The sequence below is a fragment of the Pezoporus occidentalis genome, unplaced genomic scaffold (genome assembly GCF_034315485.1).
Source record: "Pezoporus occidentalis ecotype Australia unplaced genomic scaffold, CSIRO_AGI_Poc_V1 ctg6, whole genome shotgun sequence".
NCBI lineage: Eukaryota > Metazoa > Chordata > Aves > Psittaciformes > Psittacidae > Pezoporus > Pezoporus occidentalis.
This window is the reverse complement of record NW_026915943.1, coordinates 8,910,156-8,937,598: the sequence shown is the minus strand read 5'-3', so window position 1 is coordinate 8,937,598 and position 27,443 is coordinate 8,910,156. Positions and strand designations below refer to the sequence as shown.

The following is a 27,443-nucleotide window of genomic DNA, read 5'->3' as shown; positions in this document are numbered from 1 at the left end:
AAATGAGGGGAAAAAAGGAATTATGAAAAGGATTGGTATTGTCTAAAATATCTGATTTTATAGGTGGTTAGGGCTGTGATGTGACTAGTGTGAACTGTGGGAGAAAGAGCATGAAGGAAGTGAAAGCATGGAAGTTGGAAGCAGGGAAAAGACCCATTAAAAAAAATCTTTGAAACTGAAACTTATGTCATGGTTCTCTCCTCTCCAGCATTCTGCCCTTGGTGACCTTGCTGGGGAGAGAAGACTATTCCCCAAAGTTTTCCCTGACCATAGTATTTCTCATCATTAGGTTCTGCAGTGGTTGCATACGTGGTAACAGGTTATAGGTCTGAAGAGTGTGGGAGTTACTGGACTAGCTTAATGTTACTGCCTGTTACAGCAGAAATTGTCATTTGAACAAGTGTAGAACAACGTTGAAGCCTTAGTGTGCGATACTCAATTGATGCAACATCCTTTTGGAGAGAAGATGTTATAATGTACTGGACAGAGAGAATCAGATGTGTGGGGTTATTTTCTTTCAAAGCTATGCAGTCATCTAGGTAGGGTGTTAACTTTTTCAGAAAACCTTTTAAAAGAATTGAAGAGTGAAATTAATTTCTGGCTTCAGAAGAAAAAACAAGAAAGCCTGTTCAACTTCAGGGTTCCAAAAAAGAAGCAATAAGACCCAAACTCAAAAGCATTCATGAAAAGAACCTCATGTTTTTGGCATTCAGTTAAAATGTTAGGTTTTCTGAAGTTGTTGCAAAAGGGACAAGAGAGAAATGTAGAGTGAAAAATCTAACCAGCAGCTGCCCAACAGTGGCAGTGTCAGAAAAAGCACTGGCTCATGTTGCGCCTCCTGTCAGCCTCTGTCTCCTTACGAACACTTCAAGGATCTTTTGCATCCTGATGGTAATTAACAGCTTAAGGGACAGGGAGTTTGTGCAATATATGTGTAATTAGTTGTTATTTGGCTTCATGTTAATCCTGTGAGGTACACAACTTTTCAGCTTGTCTGAAATACATTATACTGGATACCGTATAAAACCCGACTCAAGGTCTTTGCATAATTTCTTTGGGGATTAGTGCTGCCAAGGGAAGCATCTCCTGCCGTGACAGCAACTGACTCAAAAGCCTACTGCTACTCAGAGAGAGTCCTTGAACCTGGGAAGGCTTGCTGCTGGGTCTGGGAAGGGATGCTGTTGCCTTGTCTATGTGGGAAAGGCTGCATGAACATCCTCATCTGTTCTGGAGGCTACTGACAGTACTATTTCTTTTTGCATATCTTTTTCTTAAATTTACTATAAATGAAGGTTGTAATGTTCAGGTGAGGGTGTTGGTGCAGGAACATGTGTTTAGATGTGGTAAGTTTTGTTTTGACCTACTCATTAGTGTGCATGAAGTGACATAGAATCATAGAGTAGTTTGAGTTGAAAGGGACCTTCAAAGGTCATCTAGTCCAACTTCCCCTGCAATGAGCAGGGACATCTTCAACTAGATCAGGTTGCTTAGAATGACATCCAGCATCACTGATTTTAATGACTGAGCTTGATTTAATGGATAGTTAAAAAGCGAGGGTTAGTGTGCATAGGAGGATTGTCCTGAAAAGTTTTTTAATGGCTTTTTAATTTTTTTTAATTAAGTCTTTGTTTTCATGGTGAAACATGGGCCTCCAGACTGACTGGTTTTAAATGCAAAAGATAAAAAATAGTAGTACTGGCAAAAATAATAATAATTAAAAAATATATTCAAATGCTTCCTCTGGACACAAACGCATTGAACATAATATGCATCACTTGGCCTCTGTTTTCCTTTATGAACTAAGTTTCGGATAGATAATTGTATGATAATGTTGTCTGCTTGCAAGAAAGTTTGTTAGAATGTAAAAGGATTAAGAATGAAAAAATAAAATATAAACAGCTGTTACGGACAGAATAGAACAGTAGTTGTATGCTGCCTATGAGGAGCTATTGAGTATCTGAGCTGAGTGATTTCTCCTGGATGAGATCACAGAATCCCAGACTGGTTTGGGTTGGAAGGGACCTTAAAGCTCATCCAGTTCCAACCCCCTGCCATGGGCAGGGACACCTTCCACTAGACCAGGTTGCTCCAAGCCCATCCAACCTGGCCTTGAAACAATTCCAGGGATGGGGCATCCACAGCTTCTCTGGGCAGCCTGATAGAGAGGTATTAGTAGTATTTTCCCTAGATAAAGTATTCTTGTCTAGGAGCATTCTTGTCTAGGAGCATCCACGTACTTTCAGTTTGTGTTTTAATGAAGATGTAAGAGGATCTGTTATCCTGATAAAATTCAAGCTGGGAAGAGCAGTTTATTTCTTGGTTTTCCTGTGTTGCCTGGAAATTTTTTATTGGGAGCTAAAAACTTTAAGTTTTTAAGTGTTTTCAAGAACTTAGTAGGGGTATTTTTGTGTATGCCATATAGTGCATGTAAAAGCCAGTCCCTCTAGCAAACTGCATGGAGAAATGGTTATAATGCTTGTGTATTCATATTGAAACGATGGCAAGCCCAGCAAGGTCACTTGGCTATAATTCAGGAGCAGAGCACCCAACACTACATTTATTAAAAAGCAGTGCTTAGTGTGCCTTGCCCTGTTTCTGTCAGAAGAATGGAAGAGTGTGTGGGTCTGTATTCTGGTAGTCACAGAGTCAAGCTTTGCTGCTGGGAGAGCTGAGGCTGACTGCTCAGCATGAGGTTGTGTGTCAGCCATGTGCATGGTAGGTTTGTTTGTGATGGAGACTGGCAGTGCAGACATACCTAATGAAAATAGAATTACCCTTGGATTCTGTTCTGTTACTAAATACTGATGTTATTCATTGCCTGTATATTTTAATCTGGACACCCTAAGTTTCTCGTGTTAGTTTTTTCTAACCTATAAATACTGCTTTATGTTCTCACACCATTGCTATTTTCCAGCCAAGATGGGTGTTTTTCAATAACTGAACATTTCTATAGGCTACATAAACCATTGTGATCTTCCAGGCTGTAAAACATTATTGTAGAGTAATCTTACTTGTTAATAAAATCATCTACATTTTGGAAATCTGCTTTGAAAGGGGGGAGAAAAGTAGTTTTACTGTAGGTAATTGATGTAATTGATTCTCCTTTTATTTCCAGGTACTTCCATTAGAAAATAGAATGAAGGACACCACACGTTTCCCACAGGCATTAAACATTGGCATGGGAATAGTCATGACCTTGTATATCTCACTGGCCACTCTGGGGTATCTGCGCTTTGGGGATGAAATCAAAGGCAGCATAACTTTAAACCTGCCACAAGACATATGGTAAGTGCATACATTACTTAAAACCAGTAATCCACAAGGCAAAAACCTTGTAAAGGTTGTTGCATGCTTCAGTGCTGTCGTGTTTATAACTGATATGTGCTCCAACTCTTAAAATTGTACTATATATACTGTCTTTGTGCCTTCCACAGTTGAGCTATGATCCTAGCCAGCAATTGCTTGCATATTAAAAGGAATTGCATACAGAAACAGGTGAATGATCTTTATAGTAATGTATTCCATCTCTAGAAGGAGCTAGTTCCAGGTGTGTTGAAAGAGGGAATATATATATGTAATCAGCCATATTGCAGTTCTGAAACCAGCTATTTTTATCTTAGATATCCTTGTAATATAGTGGCCTTCTTTAGTGGAATCACTGAGTTTAGCAGGTAAACTACTGGAATAGAAGACATCAAAAACTGAATAGATTCATAGTTCACATGCAAGTACATGAAGAGTGTATAATAATGACTTCCTATCAGGAAAATGAAGCTTATGCTTTTCCCAGGGAAGTGGTGGAATCACTGTCCCTGGAACTCTTAAAAAAACAGTCTACCCTTAGTGTCATGGTTTAGTGATGGACTTGGCAGTCCTGGGGTAAAGGTTGGACTTGATGATCTTAAAGGTCTTTTCCAACTTAGTTGATTCTATGGTTCTATGCCATGTTTCAGAGATATTATAATTTTTATTTAGCTTTTTTTAATGATATGAGAATCCCACATGCTGAAGAATCACTGAAGACTATTTCAACTGGTTCATTGTTAGTTCTGTATCTATCTATGGATGGGTATATACTGTAACTATTAACTTAAATATAACTTAATGTTTTTAGTCCTTTTATGTCTGGCCTAAAATTAGGTATATCAGCAGTGCACAAGTGTGAAAGCTGAAAAGTATTTCAATGTTTTCATCCTGATCAAGTAATGTCTTCCAGGTTACATGCTTGCATCTTGCTGTTTGATGCTTCTTGTAGCATTGTGAAGTATTCACTCAAATAATGTGAATCAAAACCTGCTTTGCTGAACTGAATGCTGACTAGTGCTCGTGGTTGATATGAGTAGTGAAAAGTTTGTTTTAAGTGGTAGCTCTATGTTTATTTGTGCCTTAAGAGAAGTGCTTTTAGAAAAGGATTTAGAGGAATGTGGAGTAAGGTGAGGTTAGTACTCACTGTTGCTTTTTATTGTGCTCATGCAAGCAACAGAATGAACTTTATTCTGCTATAATAATCTGCTTTATTCTGCAGTCTAACTGGGCTGTTCAGATATAAGTTTCCAAATAGCTCTTGGCTACAGGGCAGATGTGATGATGAGATATTTATCCTCATGGCTTTACAGGCCTAATGCAAAGAAAGAGATTATAGAGATGGAAACTGATGCTCTGTAGGTGGGGAATTGGCATTTTAAGTTTAATAACCTCAGAGCCACTCAGGGCACATATGTAGAGATAACAAAATCATCTGTTTTTTGTCTTACCCTGGATAGTTGCCCAGAGCACCAAACAAAATTAGGAGGAAAAGCACCTAAGTGGTATGCCAATGGGTTGTGATGTATGATGCTATTGCTGTGCAGTACTGTGGGTCTCCCTGGTAGAGTACTGATGAGCAAATGTGTGCAATTAGCTGTGCTAGCAAAACAGGTTTCCAGTGAACCATATGACAATATTTTGTTACCTCATCCTCACATAAAAAGCCAGGAGTGTCTGAATTTAACCAGAGAAATGCAAGTAATAGGCAAGTTTTAAGAAGAAAGTGGTCATGGCAAAAAGCCTGCAATGTAGCTAAGCAGTGAGATTGGCTTATGTGTTTAATTCCAGCTGGACAGTCCCTGTCTTAAAAATAAGCCTTTCCCACTGAAGAAAATTTAAATCCTGTGACTTTCAGTTGTATTTGATGTTCTTGCATATGAATTGACCAGAAGGCATGCACAGACCCTAGACCAGTGAAGTCCTTGAGTTTAATTTAAATAGAGGACTTCTCATATTCTTAAAAACATTCTGCTAGCTTAGAGCTTTCTGAGAAGATACTTGTTGCAGTTCTAGTTTAGATTGTCTTTTGGAATGCAAATTGTCACTCAACAGAATATATTAATTAGAATATGTTGAAAAGGGACTTCATGAAAAGATTAGTTTTCAGCTTGTTTTTGCTGATCACAAGGGCATGTAGTGATAGGACAAGGGGGAATAGCTTTAAACTGTAGGAAGGCAGACTTAGATTAGATGTTCAGAAGTTCTTCACTGCGGGGATGATGAGGGGCACAGGTTGCCCAGAAAAGCTGGGCACCATCCCTGGAAATTTTCAAAGCTGGGTTGGATGGGGCTTGGAGCAACCTGCTCTACTGGAAGGTGTCCCTGCCCATGGCAGGGGGTTGGAACTGAATGATCTTTAAGGTCCCTTCCAACCTAAACCATTCTGTGATTCTATATATGGGTTATTTTCCAACATACATAGAGAGGCAAGATGCACAATTTAGGCTGCCAACTGTTGCAGGCGTTTTTTTAAAATGCTTTCCTTATTCTGTGTCTGAGCCTCACAGATGCTTTTATTGTATGTCTTACTGGGGTACATTTTACATCAGGGTAGATGTGAACCTTTTTCCTTGATTTCTTTTGTCTTCATCTTTGATATGACACGTTTTTTCTGATAAATAATCATAATCTTTTCCTTTACTCCAAGGATGGGGTTTTCTGATTCTGCACAGATCTGAAAAAACCCTGTAAAGATTAAAGCCTGATGATCTGAAGTCACTTAATATTTTTGGAACCATCAAAAGTATTTTAAACCAATTTAGGCAGAAAGAAGTTAAATGTAATGGAGCTTTATACTGTTATAAAGAAACTGTCCACTATGTTTTCTGAGCAGTATGCTTCTTCTGAACATTTTTATGTATAATCGGATGATATACAGGGTGCAGTACCCCTAGAATGGAAAGAGATGAATGAGAATAGAAACACTTACGTCTTCTTAAACTGCAGCTTGTGCCTTTTACCAGTGTCTGTAGAGATGATTTTGCTTTTTATGTAACTGAGTTCTTAAAGTGGTGCAAGAGAGCAGCTTGTCTGTATGGCACAGAATTTAAAGCCATCCTAAGGCAGCTTTGCAAGAAAATAGGCAGTATCTTAAAAAATAAATCTCCATCCCCAAAACATTTGTCTTGTTACAGCAGCTCTAGTTCTGTATGGTAGGAAAGACATTGCTGCATCAGAAGGAGCTCCCTTCTATATTCTTTTTCCAATTTCTTTATATCCTGCCAGTCCACCAATTTGGCACAATTTGCACCTTGGTACTCCTTTCTATTGCTATAAACCCTATGAAATATTATGACATGACACAGTAATTTAATGGTGTCCTGTACCTAGTGGTTTTGAAGAGGAGAGTGTAGACAGCAAAAGCAAATATGGCTGTGGGTGATTTCTAGCTGTACCAGGTACTCCTTCCAATTTTAACAAATAGAGTTTCCTGAGGTGCACTCTTCCCAGTGTGAAAAATCTTTTTAGGAACACTTTGTGGACATGTGGAATTCTGCAGGCTATCAATATCAGTCTTTAAAATGTCCAGTAGTTACCACCACTACGAAATGTGTACAGATTTTATTTGATACGAATTTGGAAATTTCCCAAATAACTGCTGGCTGTTTAACATGTTCTTCTTTAAGTTTATTCATTTATGATTGCATTAATATTTGTTCTGGTCCATGTTTTGTTGGTCAGCCTATCTTCTGCAATTTCATATATTCAAGTGAATATATTCATATTAGAACTTGCAAGCAGGTAATGTTATCTTCGTGTTTGCTGCAAGGAAAAATATGTATTTATATATATATTTATAGCCTAAGTACCATTAGGAAGCTCATTTTTTAGTGAAGTGTTCAAAGCTTACATGAACATATGTAAATGTTTTCAACAGGTTGTATCAGTCTGTAAAAATTCTGTACTCCTTTGGGATTTTTGTGACCTATTCGATTCAGTACTACGTCCCTGCGGAGATTCTCATTCCAGCTGTCACCTCCAAAGTGGAGCAGAAGTGGCAGTTACTCACTGAACTTGCGGTGAGAGCGCTATTGGTCTGCTCAACCTGTAAGTATGTGCAGAACATACATAAAATGTTTGCTGCTACACGTTGTTGGGGCCTGCTTATTTAAATAAGTACATGTTTGGTTATTTATTTTTCTGGAGGCTAGTAAACCCAAAGCTTTGCTTCAATGATTTGGTGTTTTGACTTTCACAAATGAATGAATCTAACCTTGTATTTATATTTTGATCTCACTTTCTTTAGTAGGTGAGACCAATTATTTGACAACCATCTCTTTTGCCAATAATACTCTAAAGCTGACACTTGAACATAATTTTCTTAAAATGAAAGGTTTTAAGTAGTAGTCACAATTGCTGTTTCATGTCAGCATTTCTCTACCCAGTACATGCTGCTCATGGAGAAATAACTTTTTCTGCTTTTTTTGTCTCAGGATTAAGCCTAAGGTGTCCTGCTCTGTACCCATAAAGTAGTACTCACAAACATGGATGCCTAGTTGCAGTGCTCAAGGAAGGCCGCTTATTTTAGGTGCTAATGCTCCAAAGTAGCTTTGTATTTCTGCTGTCACTGCCTGTTACTCATATTGTTTTTCTTGTTCACTACTCTTCCCATCCCTCCTACCGTGTCCCAGCCTTTTTCACAGCTAGTCTAGATGTCATGAATACTAGTAGGAATCTGTAGTGCGCATTGAACAGTGAGCATGGTTTCAACTAGTAATCGGTATTCCTGAACTGAGGAGGAAGTTTAGGTTTGCCTTACAGCTTTCATCTAAAGTGCTGAACAATATAGGAATCCTAGTTGTCAATTCAGTCTTTTTTTATGTTTTTTTTTGGTGGTTTCTACCAACTGCACGCATGCACTATCTGTAATACTTTTTCACCAACAATTGTGTAAGCTCCCATGCTTACGCTCATTTTCTGTTTGTCATTTTTCAGCGAAGCACTTGTTTTGAACCGAATTGATTTAAATAGTGCTTCGCTTTAACTGAGTGTAGAACATGGTTCCTAACAGGATTCAGAAAGTGTTTCTCTAATAGAAAGAAAAAAACCCAAATCTTTTAAGTTTTAAAAATGAAATGGTTTTGGTATCAGTGACAAAATCTGCTGTAATGTCTGGACCATTCAGGGGTCATACACTGATTAAAGGGACTCAGCTTGCTTGAAACTAATTGTCTGAAAAGGGAAACTTCAGCTGTGTTGCTAATGATGCGTTAGCTTTCTGAGGGAAGAGCTGAAAAGTCAGATATTACTATTTTGGGGGGCTTTTGTCTTACTCAAAAACTAGGTCATTGTTGTATCATTGTAGTGTATTGGAAACTTTGCTGAGGAAAAGCATATCTGGAATGTTTTGTTGTTTGTTTTTCTGGGGGCATGTTTGGTCTGTTAGGCTTATTTTACGTAAGGACTTGACAAGTGAGGACTTGCAGGAGGATGATCACAAGGTCAGTCTTGGCTCACTGAGCCATTCCCAAGGAAGCAATTTCCAGGAGAATCCAGTTCAGTTTCAGGAGGATCCAAAATTAGAATCAGTTTATTCCAGGATAAATCCAGTTCTCTTGTATCACGGTTTGATGCCATGATCACGAAACTGCCACGAGTCATCATGAGACTGCAAGCTCTTGCTTCCTCTTCCCTAGCTCCCAGTGCTGCTGCTCTTCCTCTAGGTTAGCAGAATTCACAGTATCACAGTATGCTAGAGATTGGAAGGGACCTCAAAAGATCATCTAGTCCAATCCCCCTGCCGGAGCAGGAACACCTAGATAATGTTACACAGGAATGTGTCCAGGCGGGTTTTGAATGTCTCCAGGGAGGGAGACTCCTGGGCAGCCTGTTCCAGTGTTCTGTCACCCTCACTGAGAAGAAGTTTCTTCTCAAGTTTAAGTGGAACCTCTTGTGTTCCAGTTTGTACCCATTACCCCTTGTCCTATCATTGTTTGCCACTGAGTAGAGCCTGGCTCCATCCTCGTGACACTCCCCCTTTATATATTTATATACACTTATAAGGTCACCCCTCAGTCTCCTCCAAACTATAGAGACCCAGCTCCCTCAGTCTTTCCTCATAAGGGAGATACTCCACTCCCTTAATCATCTTAGCCCATGCCCTGCGCTGGACTCTCTCCAGCAGGTCCCTGTCCTTCTTGAACTGAGGGGCCCAGAACTGGACACAATATTCCAGATGCGGTCTCACCAGGGCAGAGTAGAGGGGAAGGAGGACCTCTCTCGACCTACTAACCACCGCCCTTCTAATACACCCCAGGATGCCATTGGCCTTCTTGGCCACAAGGGCACAGTGTTGGCTCATGGTCATCCTGTCGTCCACTAGGACCCCCAGGTCCCTCTCCCCTACACTGCTCTCTACCAGGTCGTTTCCCAACTTATACTGGAACCTGGGGTTGTTCCTGCCCAGATGCAGGACTCTACACTTTCCCTTGTTATATTCCATCCAGTTATTCCCTGCCCAACTCTCCAGCCTGTCCAGGTCTCGCTGGATGGCAGCACAGCCTTCTGCCGTGTCAGCCACTCCTCCCAGCTTAGTGTCATCAGCAAACTTGCTGATAGTACACTCAATTCCCTCGTCTAAATCGTTGATGAATATATTAAATAATAGTGGTCCCAGTACTGACCCTTGAGGCACTCCACTAGATACAGGCCTCCAACTAGACTCTGCCCCATTGACTACAGCTCTCTGGCTTCTCTCCTTTAGCCGGGTCACAGTCCACCTCACTACCTGATCATCCAGACCACACTTCCTCAATTTAGCTGTGAGGATGCTGTGGGAGACTGTGTCAAATGCTTTGCTGAAGTCAAGGTAGACCACATCCACCGCTCTGCCATCATCCATCCACCGTGTTATTTCCTCATAAAAGGCTATGAGATTGGTCAAGCATGACTTCCCCTTGGTGAAGCCGTGCTGACTGCCCCTCATAACCCTCTTATCCTTGATATGCCTTAAGATGGCACCAAGGATAAGGTGATCCATCACTTTCCCAGGGATGGAGGTGAGGCTGACTGATCTGTAGTTACCCGGGTCCTCCTTGCCTTTTGAAGACTGGAGTGACATTTGCTTTCCTCCAGTCCTCGGGCACCTCTCCCGTTTCCCAAGACTCGGTAAAGATGATGGAGAGCATCAGCTGGGGCAGGGGCTGTCTCGGGCCATCCCCCTCTGCCTGAGAGGGCAGGGTGTCCATCCCCTTTTGGGGGGTATCTCCCTGGAACCGTTCCGACTGGCACGCCAGGGAGTTACTCCACCAGTCGATCTCCCTTTCACACTCCCTGATGGTCCTCAGCGTCTCAACCTCCTCCTTAAGTCTTGCCACCAGGCTAAGCAGATCTTCTACCTGCTCACACCTCACACAGGTGGAATGCTGTCCTCCCTCCCCCGGCAGCAGCAGGCTCTGGCACTCCCTGCATCCAGAGACCTGAAGAGGCACGGTTTGGGACGGGGTGTCTGTCTGAGTTGCTTCAGTCTTCTTACTGCAAGCTCTCTTTCTGGAGGCGACCATATTGGTCAGCAGTGTGGGACAGCAGCAACAGGGTCAGCAACACGACCTGCTTGTTCCTCCCTGCGCCCGGTGGGCAGCGTGCCTGCCCTCTCCGAGGCTCTTTCAAGGCAAGGGGCAGGGGGGTGGTCACCGTCACCGTGGGAACGCACCCTGCCACGTGGGCTGCTGGGGCTTCGGGGGTGGGGAGATGTCGGGAATCGCGATATGTCGGGAATCGCGATGCCTCTGCGCTATCCCCTCTGATTTTCCGAAGCTCTGTTGACCCTCGCGGTCGCTGAAGCGTGCCGGCTGCGGCTCTGGCTGGGCTAGCTCCGATCAGCTGACTTCTTGTCACATTCATTCGTTCTTCATTCTGCCGCCTTGTCACATTTCTTCCTTTGTAACCTTTGCTAGACCTTTATCTTTGCTGGATTCTGATCAGATGGCACATTTTTGTTCTGCACAGTTAAGCTCTATTTCTGTTCACCTCTGTTTCTGTGAAGTACCATTTTTCGCTCTACCGGTTCCTGCCCATGATCTTGCTAATTGCATCCTCTTTGCCCTTTCAGCTCTCTACCTCCAGTTGGGCTGCTTGTTGGAAAAGCCATTCAAATCTTGTTCTGTGTTTATTCACTCTTTATCCAGTATCCAGAAACCTTTTGGGTTTTATAATTTCTACATTTAGTTTATTTTTTAATCTTTATTTGTATGCCTTCCCCTTTATTTTGTGCTTTATTTTTATTGTTGACATAATCATTGTACTATCAGAGAAGGTGCCAGAAGATTTTTAGTATAAATGCATGGAGTGATCCTTTATTATTATGTGACAAATTATGAATTTGACACAACATATTCCAGATCTGAAATCTAAGTGGTATGGCTAAGAGAGCTGTGATTATGTGGTTTATGTTTCTTTTAATTACCCCTATTTGCTAGCTATGGACTGTATTTCTTATCGGAATGTGGAGGCAAAATGATTCCAAATACTTGGTGCAAAGTGCAACTCTGAGAATATGGTAAGAGCTTAATTTTAAGACCTGGTGCTTAGACATATAGACTAGGCTAAAATAATTTACTATTCAGTGTAAAAGGATACATTCTAAAAGTGTGTAGAGCTCGATTGATCTTGTTTTGAAGTTGACATCAGGAAATTATGTGTTTTGTGGAAATACCCAGTAGCGTTAATATGCAGCTCAGAGACCTGCATGACTTTTGATTGCAAAAGCACATATTCTAGATTGGTCACTGTTGGGAAAAGAGGGTAATAATTTTGGATATCATTGTTTAATTGAAAGCCCTGTCTGTACAGTGAAGTAATTTTTAATATATGTTTTCTTTTTAATACATTCAATCCAAAATAACATTTAATAAGCTAGAAGGGAATTGTGAGGCAGCTAGCTGAGGCTAAGGAAAGGTTAAAGTATCATAAATGAAAACTAATATAAATCATGTTTATGGCTCTATTGAGCTTGATATCTTAGATCTTAATTCTCACACAACTTTGTAGCAAATAAACTGTGGAGTAGTGATAAATTAACCTGCCTCCTGAGGGTACTTATGTGGTATTATAAAGAACTGTGAATTGCTTGGCAATGTTAACATTTGTTCAGTGAAAGAAAAGGGACCAGAACACTTTGTGTTTTGGGTCGTGCTGGGCATCTTTCCATGAGTCAGTGTTTTAGAAATGGCTTCCTCCTTGCAGCTCTTTTCTAATTGCTAGAAGGAGTTGCCATCCCTTGTAGCTCCAGTTTTGTCACTTCAAAGTGGAGAAAAGGCTTGAAGTGTCAGGCACATCCATGTTGATTATGAAGATGAGTCTAGTGTCATATTACCCTTGCTGTTTTGTTTGTGTATTTCAAAATCTTCCTTTTTCTGTGTTGCATTTACAAAGTTTCAACTTTTAGCTACTATGATTGCTTTAGCTTTTGTCTGCTAGGCTTAAGGATTCTTTCTTACCACATTTTTTGTTCCACATGTTAATGCAAGCAGGCTGTAATTAATTTACAGTTGGTGTTCTTTCTGTTAAACTATAGACTGAGTGTAGGAGGCATTTTCTGATACTTGTTTAAGATAATCTTTTTTTATGCAGAGTATAAAAGAATACTAACACACATACAGTCCTTTCCACATCTTCCAAAACTGAAACAGTTTTCAGTACAAAACAATACCTTCCCTTTCTTTACTTGCATTCTTTCATATTTATGACCATGTTACTGCTTTTGGTTGTACTATCAGCCTCTTGTTCACCTGGTAGCTGCCATGGTTCTCAAGATGGTAAATCAAAGTCTTTTGCTCTAGATGAGGAGGAGCACTGAGTTAATGCACGTCTCCCGTAAACGTGGGTGAGAACTGTGCATCCCACCAGGTTCTCAGCAGGGAATGAGCCACTGCCTTATGCATGTAATTTTCCAGTTATAGTCTCACATAACACCAGTTGTAAACACTTCTTAATTACTCATTGGTGCAAACAGCTTTTGTTGAACATCTGTTGGTGACAGTTGCTGAAAAGTATCATGTACGATTACTTATTTGTACGACGAAAACTAATTACTCCCAAGTTCAAATGTGTTATTACTTGCTGAAAATATTATCCTATCAGTCAGACTTACTGGTAACTTTTAATTTGGCCTGATTGTAGCTCTGCTGTATTGTTGTTTAACATCTACATCAAGTCTGTTTTGTCCTGTCAGATGTTCCAGACTTGTTTGATGCTGCCCTGGAACCGTGTAGATTAAATATGGCATCTCTGCTTTAATACATTCCAAAAAGAAAATTCTTTGGTGAAGGCCTATCATACAGCTCAATTATATGAGATATTAGAGAAGAATAATAATGCTCTGTTTTAAAAAATAGTATTTGTTCTGATTTTGTTCCTTTTGTTTATGAGTCAGTTAATAGTCTGTACTGTGGAATATGAAGAAGATTATACACAGCTTGTTTGCGTGTCTTCAACTCTAGCTGTCTCCCTTAGCTTTTAAGAAGTGAGTTAATAAAGGCCGTGCACTGTGACAGACTCCCAGGGTCTTCCTGGCAAGTGGATCTGTGTTAAGTTTTTATTTCTTTTGCATATGTAGTCTCACTCATCTCTGATTCTTTATAGACACTCTATTTACCATAACTACTTCTCATGTCCTTTAAGACTCAACCATATTTATTATGCTTGGGATTTTGAGACTGTATAGATTTTCTACAGAATATGTCCTTCATTTAGGGCATAATACAGATAGGGCTTATTTAACAAACTGCAAATCACCCTTCAAATCTTGTCTGGAAATGGAATAATTTCCAAGGTTATTTTTCTTTACACTAGCTTTTAAATGCACTGTAAACACAAATGTGTTTTCAGAATTTCTACAAGTAAACTAACAGGTAAGAGTTAAGATGGAAAAACTGAAGTTGGCTGTGTTCTTTCATTATAAAGTGCTCAATTTTAAACATTTAGTATACGATTTTTCAGAGTAATTGGCATTATGTAGTGTAAACCAGGTCTTCATGTGGGTTCAAGGCAAATTCTGTTGCCATTAGGTGCATCTGCAAGTATGCTTCTGCAATCCTCTCACTTCTGCAGTCTCCTCACTTTTCTTTTAAAGTTCTTTTGTTGTGTTTGGTATGTAAGGATCCCATAGAGTTTCTCATCTGTTGCATACATGCAAGACTTGTTCTTGTATGAATTAAGAATGAGCTTAAACTCACAGGGGGAGGATGGTGTGTAATCGTCTAGTTAGGTCCTCATGAGCCTCATTACATTTACAGGTACTCTCATGCTGTCAGTTACAGAGATCCTAGAGTGTTTTAAGTATCAGTATCTTTAATTCAGTCATAAAGCGTAAAGTTGTCATAAATAAATTCAGCCACAAAACACAAAAGTCTCTCAACCAGTTTTAACTATTGGAAGATTATGTATCTTGGAATGCAATTTGTCTTGCATCTCTCTATATATGTTTGCATCTAAATTAGTTGTGCCAGCTCCCACTACCATGAGATGAATTTTAATCAATATGGTTAGTGGAGTGTAAGGGCTGCCTTGCTTTCTGAGTAAGAATTTTGTATTTGCTTAGGTGAATTGTACCCAAAATTTAATTTACAATGTTGAATAGATCTTTACCTAATATAATGGAATCTACACAATGAGCTTGTCTCTAGGCACCCAGATTAAGGTGAGAAGAGTTCAATTCTCTTTTTTTGATATTTGTGTAGATTTCCTCCATGGCAAGAGCTGAAGTAGCTTATTTCTGTATTCCTGCTTTTCTTTATTAACTTTATTCACCTGAGAGTCCTGAAGGAAGTTGGCACTCAAATGCAAAGCTGTGTGTGAACTGTTATTACAAACAGCCCCTGTGCCATGGGACGGGCATGCTGTTGATATAATTTTGGTGTATTTAAAAAAGCAAGAAAAGGTCTAGTGGGAATGGAGCTGGGAATCAGACCTTGTGGATAGCAGAGCGCCATGGCAATGGTGAGGAGCTGTTGGAGGAGTTTGCAAAGAGGAGAAGCTTGCAAATAGCGGATGAAATTCATTTTAGATAAATTGTTAGGTTAAGAAAAAAAGAGGAAAAAAGTAATTTCATTTGTTCTTACAATAGTGCTGGGCTTGGAAGTACCCAGTAAAACTTGGGAAGGGATCTTAGAGTCAAGAGGCTTCTGAAATCATCAGCTCAGTATCCACTGGCAGCCAAAAGGCCAATGCAGTTGTCAGAGAACAAGACGCCGAGCATCATTTTGCTGCCATAGAAAACTGCTTCCCACAGCTTTAAGTATTGGTGCAATTCTGATCTCTGTATTTTGACAAGAATGTACTGAGGTGAGAGAGAGTACAGGTGAAAAAGCAAGTGTTCTCTGACTTTAGCTCAGGTTCAGCTCTGTGGGATTCAGTTTCTTATTCGTACATGTTGGTAAATAGATCTCTCTTTAAAAGGCATTTCTTGGCAACAAAAAAATATCTGATGGTACAATGCAAAAAAACCTCAGTACAGTACCTATTTTTTCATGTTACTATTACAATGTTTATTGGCAATTATTGGAGGGATAAGAAGATATCTTTTGTTTACTTTGCATTCTTTGCATCAGTGGGGTTTTTGTTTTATCTTTAGTAGGTGGTTGAACCCCAAGAAAAAGATCAGCATAGATAATAAATGGTCTGTTATGCATAACTTTGAGCGCTCTGTTTTTGCAATGAGAGAGCTGGAATGACAGTAATGACAATAAAAATAAACACAGATTATTGTGAGCAATTGTTTTAGCTCAGACACTGTCATTCTGTATAACAAAATTACAGGGAGTAAGCACAATAGAAATAATTGCTATGATTAAATAGGAACAAAGGGCTTGATAGAAAAGCAAGAATTCATTATTACTGATTTGGTTACCAAAGTGCAGGGTAGCATTTTAAATTCACTAAAGATGATCAGTCTTCAAGTTCTTTGTAACAAAGGACTGTATATAATAAAAAAACAGTGTGATAGGTTTTCTCAAAAGGATCTTGGGTCCTGTGGTTCTCAGTGCTGCAACTTGAATATAAAAGCCATGAACCTGACAGTATTCATGGAGCAAGTTCAGATCAGTTCACAATGGTGAGTATTGTCCATCTTACTTGCCAGGATATAGAATCACAAAATGGTTTGGGTTGGAAGGGACCTTACAGATCACATAGTACCAGCCCCCTTCCACTGGCAGGGACACCTGCTGTTGTTTTGGTCATTTGTAGTTTACAGTGTAAAGACTAAGATTATAAATCACAAAAATAACAGGTGGTATCGAAAGCATGCATAATAACTAAAATTATAGTTAAACTTTTTCCCTAACTGCTGTATGTTTGCAGAGCAGCATTTCATGCACTAAGTTATCAAGGCAATTTCAGTAAATGTCTTCTACCTTCAGACCACTTTTCTTGGAGCTGCTTAAAACATCTATAGTATTTACAATAAATTTAAACAAAGCTGCATGCTGAGATGCCAATGGCAATATTTTTATCTGATGCTGGAGAATTTAGAGGGCACATGTATTCATATATATACATGTATAAAAGAAAAAAAATAAAGTTAGGCTATAGGGAGAAAGAACGTGACCTATTTTGAGTCATGAAAAAAACCTTATTATTTCCCTCATAATTTGGAACTGAGTTTCTCACACAACAGCTTTTTAAAATTACTCAGCTGGGTTACTGGGTATGTAATTCTAGTTCCTTAATTTTATGACAGCCTTTTTCATCAATATAGAACTGTAAGGGAGCAAAGTATCATACAAAGGAGCAGTGTTCTGAAAAGATGCTAGTAATTTTACTTGCTTTCCAGTTGTGGGTGCTGGTATTGACTTGCAGCGCCACTGCAGATTGCAGCAGGGTAGGTGATGTATTTGCCTGACCTTGAACTCTGAAGAGGAGATACGATGGCAAAGCTGAAAACAGTCTGTTGGGGATTTGGGAATTTCTGGAATTCAGGCAGGGAAGGAATGATTTACAAGGAAAAGTTATACAGAGAAATGGGGCCAAACAGTTGAATGGTATTTCCTGGAGAGCTGTTGCCTCCGGGCGTGGGGGAGTGTTGATGGTGCTGGGAATATTTCTTTCTGATCCCAGTGAACTCTGTCTTCCCTTGAAATCAACTGACATTTACACAGATAAGAGACTTAAAGCAGTTTAATATAAATGTTAGTATGTTATGTGCTAGGCTGGTCAATGCGTAACTGGTTACCTCAGGTGGATTTAGCTTCTTTTTTTACAAGTTCAAATCTTTCGTTATTCTGAACAAAAATGAAAATGATTTTTTTTTCCTTTTGTGCTTCTACATTCCAGAATATAATTACATTATCTGCTGTGTTCATTTGGAGACTAAGAGACAAATTGCACAATCTGTTTTAATGTTGTGCTTTTGGTTTTGGGGACAAACAAATTTGGACCTTACGTTTTGCTATTAGGTATCTCATTTAAAAGTGTAGGCTTCAGGGTCTGAGCTTTCTATAAGTGGGAAGCAAACATTCTACAATAATGTAAAATGATAGCTAAATGTCTGTGTTCACTTGCTGTTTTCAAATAGCTTGTTTTACAGAAACAGGCAATAGCTTCTTATCCCTCTAAGAGGCAGCAGAGGAATCAAACTTAAGCAATGCTTCCTTTTAATAGGCTTTAGAATTGATTTTTCAGCTTCTTGTGTTGGGAATGTGATTAGATTTCACGTACTAGAATTCCTTTCCAAAATGTGAAGTGCAGAGATTAGTCTGAGGAACCTTTTTTCTCTTTATCTTTTTTCTTCCAACTGGTTTTGCACATTTCTTTCAGGCCTTATGTTATCAGAACTAGTAAGTCCCATCCATCCATTCCAGGTTGTTCATATGGTATTCATGCTGGTTTTCCACTTTCATTCTGAAACGTCAAGTGCTGTAGTAGTGTTGAATTAAAAACATTCCATATATTTCTAGTGAGTAACTCCCAACTTGTTAAAAAATACATGAGGAGCACCTGGACCAGGGCACGTCTTGTTTGACTCCCAGCTTCATTGTCCTCAACATACTGTCTGCATCTCCTGTCTCTTTAGTGCAGGGCTTTGCTCCTTCCTGAAGTTTGTCTGCAGGTGGTTGGGTACTCCTACAGTCCAGGACACATGAGAATATCTTTCAAAAACGATGAGAAGATCAGTTATTTGGGAACAGTGTATTTCAGTATTAAATACAGAGTTCTTTTAAAGATGGTGCCTTTACAGTACGGAAGTGAAGGCAGAAAACCCAGTCATAACGGGGTTACACAGCACAGTGCTGGCAGTGGCAGAGGTGCTGCAATATCTGAAATAAGTCTTGTTTAATTACCCTGTATTTATACTGAAATGCTGTATAATCAGATAGTAATTGTCTTACAGATTGAATCCCGTTTATCTTTCCATCTCATTCCAGTGTTCTTTGTGCATGAGAAAGCTGAAAACTAATGTAATTGTAAGGTTATTCTGTTCCATAAATGCTGATGCTTATCAATAGATAGTAAAAAAACCTTAAAATAGATAAATGAAAATTTAAATTACTTGTTTAGTAAAAACAGTTTTCCTAGCTATTGGCCTCATTCCAAGCCAAGGAACTGAATTAAGGGTTTCAGACTGAGCGTTCGCTTGAGTTTTTCATAGATCCTGAGGCATGAGTGAATAAATCTGGGAGCTGTAGCAGTTTCCTAGGGAGAAATGGGAAAAGATGAATCCTTATTTTAGAGAAGAGGAAGATTTTCATTGTTATGAAGTGCATGTAAGGTGGTATATCAGAAAAATATTTAACAGCTACTGTAAGTGCAGGTGTGGAAGTGGATGAGTGCAAAAGGCAAAATGCTGTTGATCTGAATTAATTTATCTGAAGCTTCTCCTGAAACTATCAGTGGTTTAGCTTTGTAAACCAACATGCTCTGTTAGGACTGAAGTTCTGTGATGAGTAATATTTATTGTGATACAATAGCAGAGCACACAATGATACATACAGTTGGCTCAAGTCTCAATTAGGATTTTTTTTTACACTCAAAATTTTGCTGTGGGCTAAGACAGAAAACATACACAGGTGCAAGGATTTATTAATCGCATCTAGTTAATATTTTATGAGTATAATTAAAAGACAGTGCAATTGTTATTAGTCTTGTTCAAATGATGCTAATACCATAGTCCAAATGAATCATTACAGAAAAGCTGTACACAACATAAAATTGCTCTAAACAGTGTAGGGTTACTTAGTAGGTAACTTGAGTGTTTGATAGATTATTAACATATATCGTAGTCACAGAAATAAGCTAGAACAAGTTAGGCAGAAGTCAACTTGATGGCTAGAGAATTGCTGTCACAGTCAAAACAAGGTAAAAGTAAGTTAGGCTGACATAAGTCAAGAGACTCTGCACTGTTGTGTATGTGCAAAACCTGTGGACTTTATCTGGTCATAGTAAAATCATATTTAATGGCTTACATGTTTAATTATATTTAAAAATATTTAATTGCATGCAAAACTGTTGAAAATATTTAAATGTGTCAGAGATTTTAAAGACTAAATACTTCTGTTTATTCACGACACAATTCTTTACCATCTTTTTGTAGCAACACAATCTTCTCTTTGCTTGGATGAGAAACCTCCCCTTTGTCATTTCCTGAGTTGTAATATGAGAATGTGGGAGAACATTTTACGATATTCAGTTAGGATATTATATATTCATAGAAGAACTGAGCATTACATTCCACTGTTGGAAACCAGTTAGTTTTGATGCTTCATTGGTGTTAAATCTCTGTTTTGTTTTAGTTTTTGGTTTGTTTCTTTTTATCATGTGGACAAGCACTTATTTCTGGTTTTCCTACTGTAAATCCATAGCTTCTTTCTTCTTTGAAGTAGCAATGCTAGTGTGTATGTTTTTATCTAGTGGAGATGTAAAACATGGTACTTATACTGTCTTCATTGTACCTTATCTGCTCTGTAGGGGATAGCCACTGAGCTGGTGATGCATATACATACTGGGAAAATTAGATGTTCCTTTGTTGCCAATGTGCCAATGTTCTTGCCACCTACTTACTTGTCCAAATGCTGTCAAGAGTTATACTAATTGTTAGGTACTTTGGAGTTCTAGAGAACTGGTGCCATTTAGCACACACGTGACTCATTACAAATACTCTAGTTTTGCCTGGTGTTCTTACAGTGCAGTTAATCCACCCTCCCCCTTTTGCTAGATGGCTTAGAGACAAAGGGAGACTCTTAGGTCATTTACAGAGGATCTCTATATTGAAATATTTAGACATGGGATAAAGGCTATGGTTCCAACATGTTCAATTCACTCAGTTTATTTTATAAGTATACAAAAATCAGGTTAGAGTAAACATACTGTCCATTAAACCTTCATTAATTAATGTCACACTGAAAAAGGCAGATGCTTATAGTACTGAGTTAAGGCCAAGTACTTCTTGTGCTCTTCAGTTTAGACTTCATGAAGTAGATCTTTATTCTGTCTTTCTGTTCAGTATTGCCATTAAATTACTCCTGCTTTTCTACCTTGTCCATGCAGTGCCCCTTTCCAGACATTCTTTCCAATATGGGAAAAAAAAAACCCTGAGGTGGATAGCATCTGTATGTGAGCACTTCCATTATACAGGTAAATGACAAGATAATCTTCCAGAACATGAAAGCAATTCTAGAATCACAGAACAACAGTGGTAGGAAGGCACTGTCAGCCCTGGTCCTCTGCTGAGAGCAGGTCCAGTGAAAGTAGGCTGCTCTGGGTCGTGTCCAGGTAGCTTGTATAAATACCGTCAAGAAGGGAGATGGCACAGCCCCATGGGTGACCTGTGCTGGTGTTTGACCTCCCTAACAGGGGAGATGTTTTTTATCTTGTTCAAAAGAAGTTTTTGTATTTCAGCTTCTGCCTGGTGTCTTTTGTCCAGGCATTAGGCGTAACTGTGAAGGCTCTGATTCAGTATTCTTTACTTTTACATTTATAAGAGCAAGTAGTGACAGGACAAGGGAGAATGGCTTTAAACTCGAATACAGTGGATTTAGATTAGATATAAGGAAGAAATTCTTCACATGAAGTTGGTGAAGTTATTTAAAGCTAGTGTGAGTAGAAAATATCTGAGTGTGATGACGGGATCTATTGGTATAGATACTTACTGCAGTTGAAAATGGGAGTATGTGATTTTAGTTTTGTGCTGAAACAAAGAGGAGGGAAAATGAAAAATGTGGTAAAATGTATGTGGGGTTATATTTTAAACAAGTCCAGCTACAAGAAAATGAACATTTACCAAAATACTCTCAAATAAAAGGAATAATGTTTTTTTTTTCTTGCTAGCAGCGTTGTCCAGCCTTTTCTTCTGTTGCTTAAATACATTTATATGGATGATACCAAACATTCATAGCCAATAAGTTTTTTTTGTATGATGCTGGTAGTGTGCTGAAAAATTGAAACAATTTCTATCTGGAAAAGTTGTCATTATTTAAAAAAAGCAAGCATATTCAGTATGCAGCATGCAGGTTTGTGTTCAAGGCTGGTCTCGAGTTGGGTTACCCTGTACAATTCCTTAGTTTTTCTGTGAAGCTTTGAAATCAAGAAATCGTGAAATCAAGGTCGCCTGTACCGTCTTAATTCTTCATTTTGTCTAAAGAGCATATTACATTCCATATATATAGAAATGTATACGTTTGTATAATGTCATGCCCATTCTTTATGCCGACATACTCATCTGGTTGCCAGAAATTTGTGAAAAGCATTTATATTAAACATTAAATAAAGGTCTCCCACTCTCACAAAGAGACCATTTGGGCAGTGGAATCAACAGTGCTAATTCTTCCATATTACGCTTTTCAAGACTGGGGCCTTAAAAAGTGCATCTGTACAATAAGGATGCAGAACACAGTTGTTCCTTTGTGTTGAACTCCCGCAATTTTGATGGCTTGGCTTCGCGAGCAAAGTCTCTTCATCTGTCCCTGGTGCAGCTAACACAAGTAGCTGTGTCTTCTACTACAGTATTTCACGTTTATCAAAATACCTTTTGCTGAATGGGATAGATACCTTAACCCAAATCAAAATCACAAAAGTCTATTCGAGTAAGATGCAATCTTCCATTTTAAGCAAAGGCTTATGAACCAAAATAAATAGGTTTGTCAAGCTTTGTTTTTCCATGTTGTCCAGTTTTGTCTGGCTTTTAGTCATTGAATTTTTGAAACCCTGTCCTCCACAAAATCTAGCTGCATTTCTACATTTCTTTTCTTGTAGTAATCACATCAGTTTTCAAATTGTTCCTATCACCTGTTTTTCCTTCTGATCTGCATGTTAATAAACTCTGTTGTTCCAGCTTTCACCATCTCTGCTTTAGCATTCAAGTTTCAACTTCATTAACGCTGAATGAGATGTTAAAGTTGCTTTATGTACCTGTTCACTTCTTGGCAGCGAAAGAGTCAACTCTGTAGAATTGGGAAAATATAAAATAAAATTTGATCTCCATAAGCAGTCCAGATCTAAAAATTTCAAATATTAAAAGCACTTACATTCGTGGAAGTTTAAGTGCTTTTGTGTTTTTCCTAATGTTTTTCTATTGCTGTCTTAGAGTATTCCAAAACCCTGAGGATTTATTTTTGTTCTTCAAGTCTCAGTCTGTGTCTGACACTTAGGTTTAATGCTGTCATTCAGACACTTGTCTTGAATTATGCTTGTGTTAATACATTTAAGTCACTTTAAATTTCAGTTCATCTATAGGAAGCAATTTATGATTTGATGAGGTGCTTAAGTGATATTTAGCTTTGACTGTATGAAAACACTCGGATGTTCAGATTTGCACAGCTGATACATTTATGCCAATAAGTTTTATTTCATTAGCTTGTCTTATGCAGCTGTAGGTGATCAGGCTGTGAGGAAAGCAGTCTGCTTATTTAGATGCTAATGTAGAGATACAATACTGGGGAGATTTCATATTGACTACTTTTGAGGTCCTGAGTTTGAAAATCTGGCCACAGCAAATCTGTAGGATGAAATCACGTTGCACTGATATCGGTCTCTGCAGTTCAGTACATGTCTGGGCCAACTGTGAAGCAGTGATTTTAGTCCAGTTTCTTCAAAAGTCCTGTGCTTTGCTTTTTTTGTTAGCAGAACTGAGTGAAATCAGCCATAAGTAGTCCAGACTGAACAAGAATGTGGTGAGGTAACATGAAACTAGTTAAAATTTAGAGTATTTAATATCCAGTACCATAAAGTATTTAGTTAATTCTAGAACATCCATAGAATGTAACATGCATATGTGGTTATGAAGGGCTGTGGCCCTTAAATTTATTTGCGTTACTTTTATTGCCAGGGATGGAGCATTCACAGCTCCCTTGTGCACCCTGTTCCAGTGTCTCACCACCCTCACAGTAAAGAACTTCTTCCTTATATCTAACCTGAACTTCCCCTATTTAGGTTTGAACCCATTCCCCCTTGTCCTACCACTGCAGTCCCTAATGAAGAGTCCCTCCCCAGCATCCCTATAGGCCCCCTTCAGATACTGGAAGGCTGCTATGAGGTCTCCACGCAGCCTTCTCTTCTCCAGGCTGAACAGCCCCAACTTTCTCAGCCTGTCTTCATATGGGAGGTGCTCCAGTCCCCTGATCATCCTCATGGCCGTCTCTGGACTTGCTACAACACTTCTGTGTTCTGCTTATGTTGAGGACACCAGGGCTGCACTCAGTGTTCCAAGAGGGGTCTCAGCAGAGTAGAGGAACAGAGGAGCTAGAGGATCTTAAGGTCTTCTCTAACTAACCACTCTATAGTTAAAGAACCATATGTATTCTGTGACATAGGTGAGCATGAGTATTTAATAAAAAGTCATAATGCTTTCAGAATTTCTGAATATGTACCTGTCAAGAAAGCAGGTTGTATCTTGTTCCTTATGTGCCGAAAGCAGGTCTCTATTGCACAGTTATGGTAGTGTTGTGTGTATTAGCAGTTGTGCCTAAACAAACTTCTTTTAGGGTAATTACTAAACTAAATAATTGCTAGAGTAGAAATTCAGTTTAGTCAACAAAGGAGCAGAAAAGTCAGGATAAGTCTCAATTTAGGGAGTTTAGTGATCTCAAAATGATTACTAAATATTTCATTAAATTTTAGAAGAAAATCAAACAACTTCCTTGGGCTTTGCATTGATAACAGTTACTCTTTTCTGTCTTTAACACGGTAGAAGCTTGAATAATGGCCAGAACATCCAAGTTCTACCATACTGGTTTTACATAGAGCTACTGTGCCACCACTTCTGACGTAAAAAGTGTGCTTATTTGGATAGTGTGTGATTGTCACAGTTCTATGGCTGCTGCATCACACATTGCATAGTTAAGACATAACTAAGCAGTGCTGTGATGTTGATTTTAGTTTGTCAGGCATTTCAGGCAGCTCTGTCCTTGACTAAAGTAGGTATTTTTTAAAAGTATGGGTCTCCAACACCACCACTAAATTTCAGAATTTTCTGTTTTATACCATTTTAAACTCTAATATTGCACAGGAAAATATTTTCATGAAATTGATTTTTGTTTTCTTGAATGGAGAAATGAAATTGCTTTGGATCCTTTTCAACATCATTTCAGAAAGGTTTCATCTTTAGTGTACAATTTCATGGGCAGTTGAACAATAATGTAGAGTAGGGCATGTTTTTATTTCTGACACTATCATACAAGTCTAGCAAAATATAAAACCACTTAGCATTGAAGTAGGCAGCTATTTTTGTCCTTACGTGTAACTACTGCATCTTATATTTAGCTTTTTGTTTGATTATAAATTGTGAGGGCAGGGACTTTAACATCATAAGTATAAAACAACTTGTAAAAAATTGTGGGATTCTGTATCAATTTTATTTTATGATAAGATTAAAAATAAAATAACATTACCTCTTCCTTGCAGTCTTGCCGTCTTTCTCTGTTGATGTCTATTTACAAGAAGTCTGTGCTGAATTCAGAAGTGAGATTCTCATTCACCTGAAGGCATGAGAGATTTTCTGGAAGGAAAGAAAGCTGTATGAAATAAAATTGATAGTGCTTTTATCTGGTATTCAGCACAGTGAACTCCTGCCATAGTGATATAGATGTCCAAACGTTAATCATCACAGTGTCTTAACTGTATTGCATTCATTATCACTGATATTTTCTTTCTTTGAGAATCATTACTTTCCCTTCTCTTTCACCTCCTTCTATCTCCCTTTTTTCACTGCAGCTAATTAAGAGCTAATTAAGAGAAAAGCATTACTGTGGCAATCAGCTGGTGCACTGTTGCTTTCAGCTACTCACGCTGGTGCAGCTCTGTAACTGATGCTCAGTATTTTGAACTGAGAGTGACAAGTCTGCCAGTCATTAAAGTGTTGTGTAGATCAAAAAGTGAAATATGATTTTCATTATCAACACTGAGAAAATATCAGCAGAAAACCATTTAAGATGCATGTAAGCCAGTTTACAGCAAAAGAACAAATGAGTCCATTGCCCATGTGGATGACCCCTCTGTTTTAGAGCACTAAGTAAGTCTACTTTTTCAAGCTGCCTTGTTAAAGCAAACATATTGCTGGTGTTTCTGTTCATTTATATTTCTTTGCATGGGTGAAAATGAAGCCTGAAAAATTTACTTGTAAAGTCGGAGGAATTTTAGATATAAGAATTCTGCCTAGGGCATCTTTATGCTATCTCAGTGTTGTGCTGCTGGATTTATCTGTTTCTTGCAGTATTCCCTTACAAGCTTGGGTTAAGGAAAAGGAAGCCCAGCTTTCATACTTCTCCTGCCTTGGGATTTATCACAAATTGTTGTCCCTTTCTTGCAAAGTTGTGTCTGTATCTTTAGTGTCATCCAGTCAGCCTGGTGACGTGTTTAATCAAGTGGTCTTACCTGTGGCTCTGTCTTAAAGCAAGGATGGGATAGCCAGTGAATTCCTTAATTTTTCTCTTTGCAGACAGGACATTTAATTAGCCAGTAGAGACATGCAGGCTAATTAGTAAGTTGGAAGATGCTGAACATTGTCCTCTCCTGCTGAGAAGCTAGCTCAGTAAAGGTGAAGTTTTTAGTTAAGGAGTAGTTCAACTTGGGGAAAAAGTGAGTACAAAAAAATTCATGAACACCAGCTGAGCAGTATTTGCTCAGATAAAGTCCCCTGAATAATTGACAATGAAGTCTATCAAGTTCTTAGTGGGGAAACTTGTATGATGTTACTTAATATAGTTTTGAAAGTCATGTAGATACAATTCTCAGTTGTTTTCAGGTACATGTTATTAAATAAGACCTATGAAACGTGCTACTAAGTGTTCCCTCAAATGAATATAACTGGGGAGCAAAGAAATTTTATGAGGAAAGGAAAGTGAAAGTTATTGTCAAAACATTGCAAGTATTTGTTTTCCTTCAGGAAAGAATGTAAAATATGAAGCAAAATGCTAAGAGATGCTGTTACCAGTCTTTTGCAACTTACGTACAGAAGCCATTTCTCCTTCAGAGTATTGCTTTCTAACTCAAACCACAAAACCAGACAAAAAGAAAATCATAACCCAACACAAGTGTATGGAATTTAATTTCTCTTGGATATGCTGTCCTCACAATAAGTTTGTAGAAGAAAATGGTCTAACTAGTAAAACTAACTGATTGGGATAATGTTTCACACAGTGATATGCACATGTTTTAATGTCTTAGTCACAAGTGCGGCATGTGGAAAGATTTGACCTCTGAGCAAGAAGGCAGTGACTCGGCTAAAGATACCTGGGTGCATCTTATGTTTACAAATTCTTGCATTTTGTTTTAGTTTTCTAGTGGTAATTATTTTTCCTGCCTATAAGTAAACCAATACGATACTCAACTGTGGCTCTAGTAGAGGCAGACTGTGATTGAGTGAATTCCCTGCTATGGATTCTGTCCATGCAGATCCTTCACTGGAGAATTGACACACACTTCCTTAAGTTATGTGTGTGTGGCACTCTGGTTATCAGTCAACTGACAAGGGGCATGTAGGTAAGATTTTACTCAAATTTAAGAGTGGCAGGGATTAGAAGTGATTGCATTCCTTTAGTAGCACTACTTGGGAGAGAGCAAACTCTGCTTTCCAGGGAAGGTATGGGATGTGCAGTCAGCATCTCCAATTGACTGCAGTCTTGTGGGAGCTCATATGAATATGAGTGAAAACTGTTCTTACCCACCTGTATCACTAGGTTAGTGTGAGAGAACATTTACAATTTGAAAAG

General features: G+C 38.7%; 1 protein-coding gene across 3 annotated transcripts in view; it reads left to right on the top strand.

Moving 5' to 3' along the window:
- The window catches only part of SLC36A4 (solute carrier family 36 member 4), a 77,985-nt gene that overhangs the window by 26,045 nt on the left and 24,497 nt on the right, over positions 1-27,443 (top strand). For all 3 annotated transcript variants that reach the window (XM_062639291.1, XM_062639290.1, XM_062639292.1), the window contains 2 exons: positions 3,116-3,285; positions 7,184-7,353. In XM_062639291.1, coding sequence (XP_062495275.1) covers positions 3,116-3,285; positions 7,184-7,353 — 340 coding nt within the window. The remainder of the gene's footprint in view (positions 1-3,115; positions 3,286-7,183; positions 7,354-27,443) is intronic.